This window comes from Fulmarus glacialis, unplaced genomic scaffold, assembly GCF_000690835.1.
Source record: "Fulmarus glacialis isolate BGI_N327 unplaced genomic scaffold, ASM69083v1 scaffold47335, whole genome shotgun sequence".
NCBI classification, from domain to species: Eukaryota; Metazoa; Chordata; class Aves; order Procellariiformes; family Procellariidae; genus Fulmarus; species Fulmarus glacialis.
Window position 1 is genome coordinate 1 of NW_009215876.1, and position 11,563 is coordinate 11,563.

At 40.4% G+C, this 11,563-nt stretch overlaps 1 protein-coding gene across 1 annotated transcript; it reads left to right on the plus strand.

The window, feature by feature from the left end:
• The first annotated feature begins 368 nt into the window (after positions 1-368).
• On the plus strand, positions 369-5,477 carry PLK2 (polo-like kinase 2). Its single transcript, XM_009579081.1, has 13 exons — positions 369-472; positions 645-761; positions 955-1,084; positions 1,365-1,452; positions 1,861-1,956; positions 2,186-2,384; positions 2,478-2,625; positions 3,033-3,130; positions 3,759-3,882; positions 4,146-4,386; positions 4,486-4,615; positions 4,704-4,814; positions 4,936-5,477. Exons 1-13 carry the CDS (start codon positions 389-391, stop codon positions 5,125-5,127), a joined length of 1,758 nt encoding a protein of 585 aa, XP_009577376.1. The 5' UTR covers positions 369-388; the 3' UTR covers positions 5,128-5,477.
• The last annotated feature ends 6,086 nt before the right edge of the window (positions 5,478-11,563 follow it).

Genomic DNA, 11,563 nt, shown 5'->3' on the forward strand with positions numbered 1-11,563 from the left:
TGGAGCGCGCCGCACTGCCGCCCCCCACCTGCCCGGGGTCCCGCGTGCCCCTGCGTTGCCCCGGTCCAGAGGCAGTGGGCCCGAGCACCCTTCTGTCCCCGGTTCGTCTCTGCCCCCAAAGACAAGCGGAGTCGTGCCTTCGGCTCGGGCAAGCCTACAAAAACGACTTCGATGCTGCATGCGGGGCGGAGGGGAGCCGCGACGCGAACCTTCAGCTAGGCGATGAACCTAAGACTGCCTTTTACCAAATTGTCCCGTGCAAAGGAAGTTGCGCTCCTTGACTAATACATGAGCTGGTGAATGACTAAGTGTGGGACTCCTTTCATACCTGCTATAATTGCCTTTTTCTCGTATGTCTCTCTAGGGTGGATTCGCCAAGTGTTATGAGATGACAGATTTGACAACAAACAAAGTTTATGCTGCAAAAATCATTCCTCACAGCAGAGTAGCAAAACCTCATCAAAGGGAAAAGGTGTGTGTGCATGAATGATTTTTTTTTTTTTTTTTTTTTCCCTCCTCAAACTCTCTTTGTGTGCTGGATTGCCCAGCCCTTTTCCTGAAATGTTCTGGTAGAGCTGTCTGCTCAACCTTGTGGACGCAAGGCTAACAACACTTTCCCCCCCACCCCCCTCTTGTCTCTTCAGATAGATAAAGAGATTGAGCTGCACAGAATGCTTAATCATAGACATGTTGTGCAGTTTTACCACTACTTTGAAGACAGAGAGAATATTTACATTCTACTGGAGTACTGCAGTAGAAGGGTGAGCATCAACTGGGAGAAATCCAGTATTTACTTACCTGGAATCTGCAACTAATTTAAATGTGTGATGTGTAAAAGGTATTTTTCGTGGCTTCTTTAGTTGTCATTTCGCCGTGCATTCATTTACTTTTGCTTAAGGTTAATCTCGAGCGTGAATGTTCAGTGACATTTCTGCCTTTGTTTTCCCTCTGCAGTCAATGGCTCACATCTTAAAAGCGAGGAAGGTATTGACAGAACCAGAAGTACGATACTACCTCAGGCAAATTGTGTCAGGGCTAAAGTATCTTCATGAACAGGAAATCTTGCACAGGGATCTTAAACTAGGTAAGTTCTGCACCTTGCCGACTTCAAAACACAGTCCTCCAGCCCTGTCAGCATTGTATCACTTTACACTTGTATGGTGATAGCTTAATTAATAGAATCAGCTCAGTCCGTCTTTACAGTGGAAACTTGCAGTGCTTAAGGGATGACATTAAGCATTCCTACTTTAAAAAAAAAAATCTTGGCTAGCTTCTGGCTTTGAACAAAGTATGACTCAGCACCTGTGGCAAATGCATTCCTACCTTGCAAGAAAAGGTCTAACTGGAATTTCTGTATCTGCTAGGTAACTTCTTCATTAATGAGAACATGGAACTGAAACTGGGTGACTTTGGCTTGGCAGCTAGGCTGGAACCACTGGAGCACAGGAGGAGGTAGGAGCATCAAAAAATGTAAAGTCTAGTAGTAAATGAAACCAAATTCATTTAGAAATGAGAAATTCTGTTCCATAGCAAAAGCTAATTGCTTCTGGGATCAAGATTTTCCCTTGTAGAAAACAGGCTGCCATGCTTTGACTTCTGCTTTCTTCTGACCATTTGAATAATAGCAAATGCCAGAGGCAGAGTACCTGACTGACAAATAGTGCAGATATGAGTCTGCTGTTCCTGTATCATGAAGACACCATGAAACGTGTCTACACTATTAACATTCATACAGCTCCTCTTTAGGAGTCTCTTAAGTGCTTGTCCGAACTTGAGAGGAAAACCTGCCTTATGAAAAATAGCTTCTCTCCTCTTTCTATCTGAAATACTAACCGGCTCTGTGGCCTCTTTGATTTGCAGAACAATATGTGGCACACCAAATTACCTCTCTCCAGAAGTCCTCAACAAACAAGGACACGGCTGTGAATCTGACATCTGGGCCTTAGGCTGTGTAATGTAAGTACTTCACTGCCTTTGAAATGAAATATTTCTATCACTGGCTTAGGCTTTTAAGAGTTCAAAAGGGATGCAGTACTGAGTCAGTTTGCAGCCCTTTATATGCATATAGCCCAAGTGCAGAAATTCTCCTTCGTGTTAGGAGACAGACAAAGCCTTTTCAGTAGTTGTAGATAAGTATTGTGGGTGTGTAAAATAAATAAAATTGGTTTCCTTGGCTTTTAAACAGGTATACAATGCTGTTGGGAAGACCCCCGTTTGAGACCACAAATCTTAAAGAAACATACAGATGTATAAGGGAAGCAAGGTACAGCCTGCCTTCATCTCTCTTGGCACCTGCGAAACACTTAATAGCTAGCATGTTGTCAAAAAATCCTGAAGACCGGCCCACTTTAGATGAGATAATTCGGCATGAATTTTTCTTGCAGGTTGGTACTGTCTAGTGTTCTGGCTGAAAAAATATCCACCCTAAAAATGCACCCTGTGGTCTAAAAACTATTTTTTGAATCTCATTTCCACAGGGCTTTACACCCGATAGACTTTCTGCTAGCTGTTGTCACACTGTTCCTGATTTCCATTTATCAAGTCCTGCTAAAAATTTCTTCAAAAAAGCAGCTGCTGCTCTATTTGGTGGTAAAAAGGATAAAGCCAGATACTTCGACACACATAGTAAGTGGATTGTAGCTATGCTTGAAACTTGTCTATATGCCATCAATGTCATGCTAGTAATGTACAGCTATGAGATAGCAACAGAGCACTTGTGTTTATGTCTCAGCTTCCCTGGGTTAGTTTTGACCTCTTTATCAATAAGTATGGTAGCCTGCAACTTATGCCATCTTACATAAGTAAATGCTTCTTATGGCATACTGATAATCTATATTGGCCATCTGTTAGTCTGTAATGTCTATTAAAGTTTAGTCTCTTAGTGATCTGTGTATAATGGCACTGCTGTTCTGGGAGGCTTAGAGGAAGTTACTGGAGGGAGACATAGCGCTTTCTGCAGCTGACTTGTTAGGCTTTCTGTAATTGAACAGCACTTCCAGGTGCAGCGTTAAGTATTTTTTCCTTTATTACAGACAGACTAGCTAAAGAAGACGAAGAAATCTACAAGCTCAGGCATGACTTGAAGAAGACATCGATAACACAGCAGCCCCACAAACACAGAACAGAGGAGGTAAATGCGAGTGTAGTTCAGTTCATATCCAATAGCAGTTGGGTGGAGTAGCTATAATTAAATTATATTTGACTTGGATATCAGAGCCAGGGCTGTACACAGCATAATCAAGCTTAAATGATCAGCAGACTTGCTTTAAGAGGGCTTAACCAAGCTTCACCAAGGTATGGTAGCTTTTGTAGAGAGACTATCAATTTTGGCTTTTGAGTAATTATAGCATCTGCCTAGACTCCGCTGTCGTCTGTGTGGTAACTTGTCTGCCAGGTGTTCTTTCCCAATATTCCAAATACAGGGAATGATTAACTAGGACTTCTTAAAGAATAAATTGCTGAGATGTAACTCTTACCATTTGGTGTTCAGACCTGCACATGGCTCTTCTCTTGCTAGGGCAGGAGAGCAGAGGACTGATTAATAGCGTGTAAGATGCAAATTGAATCTAAAGAATGGAAAGACCTGGTATGCTTCCTTAAGCTCAGTCTAACAGCAGCTCTTTGTACTTGCTGGAAACATTAGTACCAGTTTCCCTAGAATTTATCATTTGTTGAGAGACAGGAGAGCCATGCAAAACTTGTGTATAAGCCTTGGCTTGTGTTATGTTTGATGTTTACATGTCTGACATCTCTTCTAGGAGATCCAGCCTCTTATGACAACAGTAGCGAAGCCGGGAGCGTTACCAGAAACTAAGCAGATTGGAGACTCTATTCGGATGATAGTCAGAGGAACTTTGGGAAGCTGCAGCAGTAGCAGTGAATGTAAGTGCAGCAAAATGTAATGCCAAGTTCTAAATCCCACCTTTACTTTCTTCATGTCTCAGTCTTAGGGGCTTGAAATGAACAGCTGCTTTCCTCCCCCTATTTTTGATGCTCTAAATTTTACAGCCAAATATTTTGGAAGAATTAAAACTGGAAAGCCATAAAGGCTAAACTTCTTAAAATTACAGTCTAGATAACTGAAAGGTTTAGAATTAAAGCCTGCTCTCTGTGTGCTCATCAGTCTAACAATCCTTCTCTTTCAGGCCTGGAAGACAGTACCATGGGAAGTGTTGCTGATACAGTCGCAAGGGTATTGCGAGGATGTCTGGAGAACATGCCAGAAGCAGACAGCATTCCCAAAGAACAGCTGACAGCATCCTTCCAGTGGGTTACAAAATGGGTGGACTATTCTAACAAGTACGGCTTTGGGTACCAGCTGTCAGATCACACTGTTGGTGTCCTTTTCAACAATGGGGCGCATATGAGCCTCCTGCCAGACAAAAAGTAAGAATAATTACAAAACTGACAACTCACTAAGGCGGTTTAAACATGAAATGCTTTTATCTCATCTCTAACCTCCTTACTTTATTTTTCTTTTTACAGGACAGTCCACTACTATGCTGAGCTAGGCCAGTGCTCTGTCTTCTCAGCCACAGAAGCTCCTGAACAGTTCATTAGCCAAGTAACTGTACTGAAGTATTTCTCTCACTACATGGAAGAGAACCTCATGGATGTAAGTTCAGTACCTCATAGATCTTGATCTGTAAAAATGAACTAAATGTGAACTGAGTGCTTAACATAGTGTCTGCTTCCTTTCCTAGGGAGGAGATTTGCCCAGCCTAACAGATATACGCAGGCCCAGGCTTTACCTCTTACAGTGGCTTAAATCTGATAAAGCATTAATGATGCTTTTCAATGATGGCACGTTTCAAGTAAGTTTGGTAGCATCACCAGAGAAAATATTTCTAAAATACTTTATTGTAACAAAATTAGGTATGTGCCAGAAACTGAGAGGAGAAAGTGTACAAACAGGAACTCGCTTCTTTTTTGCAGGTGAACTTCTATCATGATCACACGAAAATCATCATTTGCAATCAGAATGAGGAGTATCTCCTTACCTATATCAATGAAGAGAGGATATCCACAACGTTTCGTCTGACAACTCTTCTGGTTTCTGGATGCTCGTTGGAACTAAAACACAGAATGGAATATGCTCTGAACATGCTGCTGCAGCGATGTAACTGAAGGGACAGACTCTCTTAAACCAAAAGGACCCTCTTGTTCACTGTGAAATCTACAGTGGAGGTGGTGGAGCAACTAGTATGTTGATGATGGATGTGTGGTGGTACGAAAAGTTGACTGTCCTAGTGTGCTGGGCACACATCTATTAGACACAAGCCTAAACCTACTGTTGGACTAAAATGGTGTGACAAGGAGTTCCTCGGACCATAGTTTTCCTTGCTTCATGTGTGTGTTAAAGATATTTTTGACTTGAACTCTGAGCAGAGTGTGACAGCTTGCTCTGTAAGAGAGCATTTCTGATGGAGTTAAACTGTGAATACGCATCTGGAAAGGGAGGGAAGGGAGAGCTCCATTGTTGTGGAATAGCTGTAAAAAGCAGCTTCTGGCTGCTTAACTGTGAACTGTGGCCATACTCTTCTTTTTTTTTTTTTTTTCCTCCCTTTTTCTTCCTTATTTTTCAAAAATACCCACACTTGTGGCTGGCAAAGTGCATTCCTTGTTAATAATTTTTTTTTTAATTTATTACAGCCTAAAGTGAAGTATTTATTACACAACATTTTTTTTGGACTTTGGCATTTTAAATATAAATCTGTTGGCAATAAAGAGAATGGAAATCTGAAGCATCATTCTCCGCTCTTTTTACAATACAACTTAACATGCTTTGCTTTGCATTACCAAAAATCTTGCAGGTCTGCTTTCCTTATGCCGTTTTAAAAGAAGTCTGCTACAGGATATGAATGACAAACTCGTAACGCTGAACAGTTTGTCCGTGTCTATGCACACTTGTAGTCGCAAGCACCAATATGCTGCTGCTAATTATAGCAGCAACCCTAAAGCAACTGCTGATGGAGCTTGCAGAGTAATGATGTAGGCCTTGACACTCGGTTATTGTCCTAGGGACTAAAAACAAAAGTATGGATCTTTTTAAGATACATCCCAGAATTGATACTGATGTTTTACACTGACTGAAAAGAACTCCTTACTTCTGGATGATACTTAGTGGACGGTAGCTATGATAACAAGCTATATAAGCTTCCTCCTCTAACTTGCCGTGGAAGCATTGCTCTTATTCACCAAGGGACTGAACTATCCTGACACTTCAATGGTAGAATGAATTGTCGATACCTATAACTGCCCCTCTATTGCGCTTCATTGTGTGTGTCTTTCTGCCCTTGGTTAAATGGTAACCCCAGTAAAGTAAAACCAAAATCGTGAGAAGATTAAAAGCTGACTTAGTATCAACTTTGGGCTTACTCTACTGAGTTGATAACAGTAGACAACAATAAGTGTTATTAAGACCAGACACTATTTATGGTATGCCATAAGTTCTCTTGTAATGTAGCTCAAAACAGCTGAGGACAGCACAAGGATGGCCCGCTGCTAAGTGCAATCCCACTGCTAATAAGTGTGCACTTACTAGAGCAATGGCTTTCCTAAACTGAAGGCAATGCCATTTGTCAGTTAAACTATTCAAATAGATGGGATTATTAAGGACTCATGACCCAGTGCAGGGGGGAATGTCTACTTGTGGGCTGGGCTTATTTCTGTCTAGATATTACATAGCACCTGGACCTATATAAACACATAGCAGTCTTCAAGCATCTTATTTGGATTAATCTTCCTATAACTGAGTGAGGTCTGTTCTGAAAGACGACCCCAATTGCCATCAGTTTTTAAATCAAAGCTGCTGAATGCAAGGAGCAGGCAGTCAATTTAATAAAGTGCAGACTAAACAAAGTACAGATGTCAACCCAAAATAGCGAGCAGAGGAGGTATCATTGGCTTGCTTCATCTTGCAGCAAGTGTGTATAAGTGTGATTGTTTTCCTTGTATTGAATACCATGCATTAGGTAATATTTATTTACTTCTCAAGTCTAGACAGGAAGACCTAATTGAGTTCTTCAGATGGATTCATTAATGTAACTCTAGGCAGTTCAGTGAAGTTAAATATATACTTGCTATAGTGAGCAAAATTCAGCTTCCCAGCTGTCTACTTTCTTCAAGGGATAATGATTGATTTTATTCCAGGGAGGCCATGACTTACTTAATTCTGCTGCACACATGCAGCCACTGTTGTGCCCTTTTCTCTTGCAAAGTAATATCTCACTTTTTGTTTATGACACCAGTAAGCATACAGTTTGTGTCCATTTGAAACACAAAAATTACTTGAGCTATAGTACTTCTTCAAATGGAAAAACAGCTCTTTCTCTGACTGTCTATGTGCCGGAGAAAGTATGAACCTTTACTTCAGCTGCTATAATTTCTTTGGGTATCAGAATCATCTTTCTATGGCTGAAATTCAGGCTGGTGTAAGCAAAGAAACTGACCTCAAGTGTAGGATGTTCAAAAGTGCATGTAAAGGCCCCAAATCCTATTGTGGGATGCTAGTTGGTTGTCAACAGTTGTAATGCACATCACTCAAATACAGTTAAGTGAATCAGTTATTTGTATGCAATGTGTATGTGTGGTACCAGCATGCTTGGTGCTTTCTAAATGCTTCGGTATCTTTCTGGTTAGTGCTCTGTATCCTTACCTCACTTTTTATTTTCATATTGCAAAATAAGAGAGGTGTTTAGATCAGGTTAAGAGGAATACCTATTTCAAAGTACACTACCTTTGCCCTAATCCCTCAGCCCAAGGAGGGAAAGCTGCTTTAAAATCTGTAATATAAGAACTTGCATCCAGAACAAAGATTCTGAAATTCTTTCCCAGGGTGGATCCAGTCTTAAATCAGACAGTGTAGTGCACTGATGGACCTCCGTTACCCAATCATGCAACATCCCTGATGTAATTCTGCATATGGGAAGATTAATATTAGAAAAGTACTTGTCCGCTCCTCTATATAACAAATGTCTTACCTTCTCTTGAAAGAAAGGTATATGGTCTGGATTTTATGCTTGTCAGGCAGTGATCCTAATCTCTTCTATTGAAAACAAGAGCAAACACAGCATAAAAGTTTAGTTTAGGAGCATAGGTACTTGAATGAAAATGTGGCGATTAAAGGATTAGGTGAAAGTGGGCACATAGGTTTCTCAGGTATGAATGGTGGACAGAGAAAATTACATTGGTAAAAAAAAATATCTCTTGTATTCTTATCAAAATATGTTCATCAAATCTTAAAATATATTTTTGCAAATATACATAAGTAATTGTACAGCCCAGTGCGCTAGCCTGCCAGTAGCAAGCAAGTTAAGGAAACAATTCAAATAGGTCATGCTTCAGCGTTAACGTAATGTATTACCCAGTGATGCCACTAGTCACTCAAGTGTTCTAGGGCACTCTGTAATCCCTTTAAGGTGTTCTGAAATCATTCCATTTCATTAAACCACTTCATATACTGTATATGAGAAAAAAAAATTGAGAATTTGGGTTATATGCTGCTCTGCAAGATTGAACAAACTTTCTGACATTGTCCAGGTTACTTAGGAAACTAGAAAAAGATTCAGTCACTTTAAAGCTATTTCATTACTTCTGAAAATAGTCAGATTGGAGAATGAGCCTTCAGCTGCCCATCAATAACTGCAAATTTCCTGCCTGATTAGATGGATTCTAAATGTAAATGTGAATTTAAAAAAAAAAAAATTATAGGTTCTTATAGGTAATTATGAACCCCCAACTAGAGGCATACCTAAGGAATCATCCAGAATCATGCATGGCATAGACCATAGCTTTTTTCTTTTGGTCTGTTTTTATATTCTTTATGCCTTAGTAACATCAATAGTGGCAGACATGTCTTTGAATTGCCACAATGCTAGATCAATACATACAAATTAAAAGCCTAAACTCCATTTAAATATACAGTATTGGAAACAAAGATCATGGTTCATCAGTGTTTGGAAATTAGTATAATAGAATGTAAAGATTTAGCCTCTGGGATTTATCTGTGCAAATTACCTTTAGTATGGAAACAAAACTGATTTGAAAGATTTTGTCATACTGACATAGAATTAGGCTAAGTTTGAAACTGTTGCTGGTTTTCTTTTTCTCTACTGTGAAATCATGGGGAAAAAAACATTTTATGTTGTCTGTATCATGTAGATGTGATCTGAACAGGAGTAAGGTATTACCTTGATTGACCATTTACTGCTCTTTGATGTTTACTATTTGAAGAAATACCTTAAACTGTCATGATAGGAACATGAAGGAGTTAATGAAATCAACAGTACCTTACACAGAGGCATTATTAGTACAAAAGTGGCCCAGGTAAGGAATTACTAGACACATTTTCTTCAGAGGTTAAAAAGCAATAAGGTACTCTACAGTTGCCTCCACGAAGGATTCTGAATAGAACAACTGAATGAACTCCCCAGCACTTTGCCAGAATGTAGTGCTGCCTTCTTTTGTGGCAGGCTAGAAATGAAGATTACTCCATGCTCTGCCTCCCTTATTTATCTTGAATGATCGTGAAAATGACTGCTTATTTTCCATTGATAATTTCAAAAGTCAGATAAAGGAGAGGGTAGAACAAGTGTGCTCCATGAGCGAGTGGGTGGGTGGGTTGGGTGCGTGGGTGTCTGTCCATTCACTGAGAATCTTAGGCAGAGGTAGACAAAAAAAAACAAAAGTGGAGGGAGTCAGCTCAGAGCCCCAAACATGCACAATGCTCTGTTTCTCCTCACCAATCCTTCCCAATGACTTCAGCACAACCTCAGTAGTCTTCCAACCAGAGAACAATCCCAGTCTTTCTACTGACCTGTTAGACTTAGTCCAGAGAAATACTCATATTCTGACTGTGGATATTGGATGGATAGATAGTTCACATTAAAATTCTTTTTAATTCAATCACTTTCTTTTTAAAAAAAAAGAAGTTAGATACCCGCCTCACAGCATATTTAGTACTTTACTACTATTATTACTAGAGGTCTCAGCTAATCCTTTTTCCCTTCCTGCAGATCTCATTTCTACCCTCCTTCTGATTTTCTGTTCTTTTTTCTCAAGATCCCACCCTGGGAAATAAACACCAGCTCATTTAAATTATTTACCTGGATTTAAGATCTTTGGGGCGGATAACCTATCACACAGCTAGGTCCTCCTAGACAAAGATGACTCCAAAGTGCTATAGTGATTCAAATAACCCATTTAGAACCTGGTCATCTTGGACATCATTCCTGTGGACCGTTCTTCTGAAGGACTCAATTCACAATGTGTCACATCAAATGACCGCCACATCAATACTGTTAACAAGATGAAGAAAAGAAGCTTTGAGGTCCCCTTTTCAATTTTACTGCAGACACAGGAAGACCTCACCTGCTCCCGCTCATTTCAAACACTGATTTCACACACACAAGCATTAGAATCAAATTAATACGTAAATTCTGACAATTCACGAAAATTCTACGTGTGAAATTTTCTGCTCTTGAAAGTAGCCGCTGAAATTCATAACTTATGGTGATAAGGCTTTTTTCCTTATTTATTATAAATAAAGATGTTAAAAAGTTTGAAGGAGGTTTATGGGTTTGGATTGTCATTCACGGGGGGAGAGAAAGAGACAGGGCCTTTGTAGTGGGATTCTGGCTCCAGTGGATGAAGACTGGTTCTGGTGAGAGGAGAAGGGGGAAGTATAATGTGTTATAAAGTAGGATGTGGTAGAGGAGGATAGTCAGTGAGATCAGAAGAAAGGAAGCAAGGTTATGCCATCAAAGCAAGTTTAATCTAAGAGAAAAAAAACAATTTGCTTATCATCCTCAAGGCCAGCTTCTTATGCCTGCCATCACATTAAGTCATGGATAGCTGCAGTAAAAAATGCATGAGAGGTGCAGTAAGTGGATAGAACAGGAAAGGCTGGACTTTTTAGTACAGGGAATCCGAGGCAGCTGAGACAAGCTCCTGCTAATTTAAATGCCTTTTATTGTATGTTAGCACAGGCTGCAACAGTTGTGTACGATGTTTTACATAGAAAATGAAAAAAGCTGGGCTGATTTGCAGACACCCCAACCTCTGTTGGTGCTGAGCACCTATGGAAATGAAAGTGGATGATATCTGCTTACAATCGAGGTTAGATATCTCGTAACAGGACGCAGGGAGTGATAGTGTCAGGCAGGGTTATGGAGAGGGGAATGTACACAGAGTGATTATAGGATTATTCAGTAGTATATGATGCTGTTTCTGTCTCTCTAAGCATTTACACTGAGCTTCTCATCCTCACATCTGATCATCTCCACATCATGTCAGTTCCTTCTTGTTATTGCTAATTATAAATAATTAGAAGGTTAGCTTGGGAGGGTGAGTCATTGCACAAGAGGGTATGTGGGAACATGTGGGTTTACAGAGGGGTTCTGGAAAAAGTGAGGGAGCTGATAACACCAGGAGGAAAGGAAGGTGCTGGAGAGCCATGACTCAAGGGAGGGAGCCCTGGGAAGGAAACATGGGGGAGGGCTGGCTGGGGCAGCCGGTGGAGGGGAGATCCTGGGAGGCAGAGGCACCCGTTTTGAACCCTCCC

Excerpts from the sequence above, each read along its gene's own strand:
- PLK2 (XM_009579081.1), top strand. The coding sequence starts at position 389 with ATGACAGATTTGACAACAAACAAAGTTTATGCTGCAAAAATCATTCCT. Across the intron at positions 762-954 it reads TGGAGTACTGCAGTAGAAGG|TCAATGGCTCACATCTTAAA; the intron begins GTGAGCATCAAC and ends TTCCCTCTGCAG. Across the intron at positions 1,085-1,364 it reads GCACAGGGATCTTAAACTAG|GTAACTTCTTCATTAATGAG; the intron begins GTAAGTTCTGCA and ends TGTATCTGCTAG.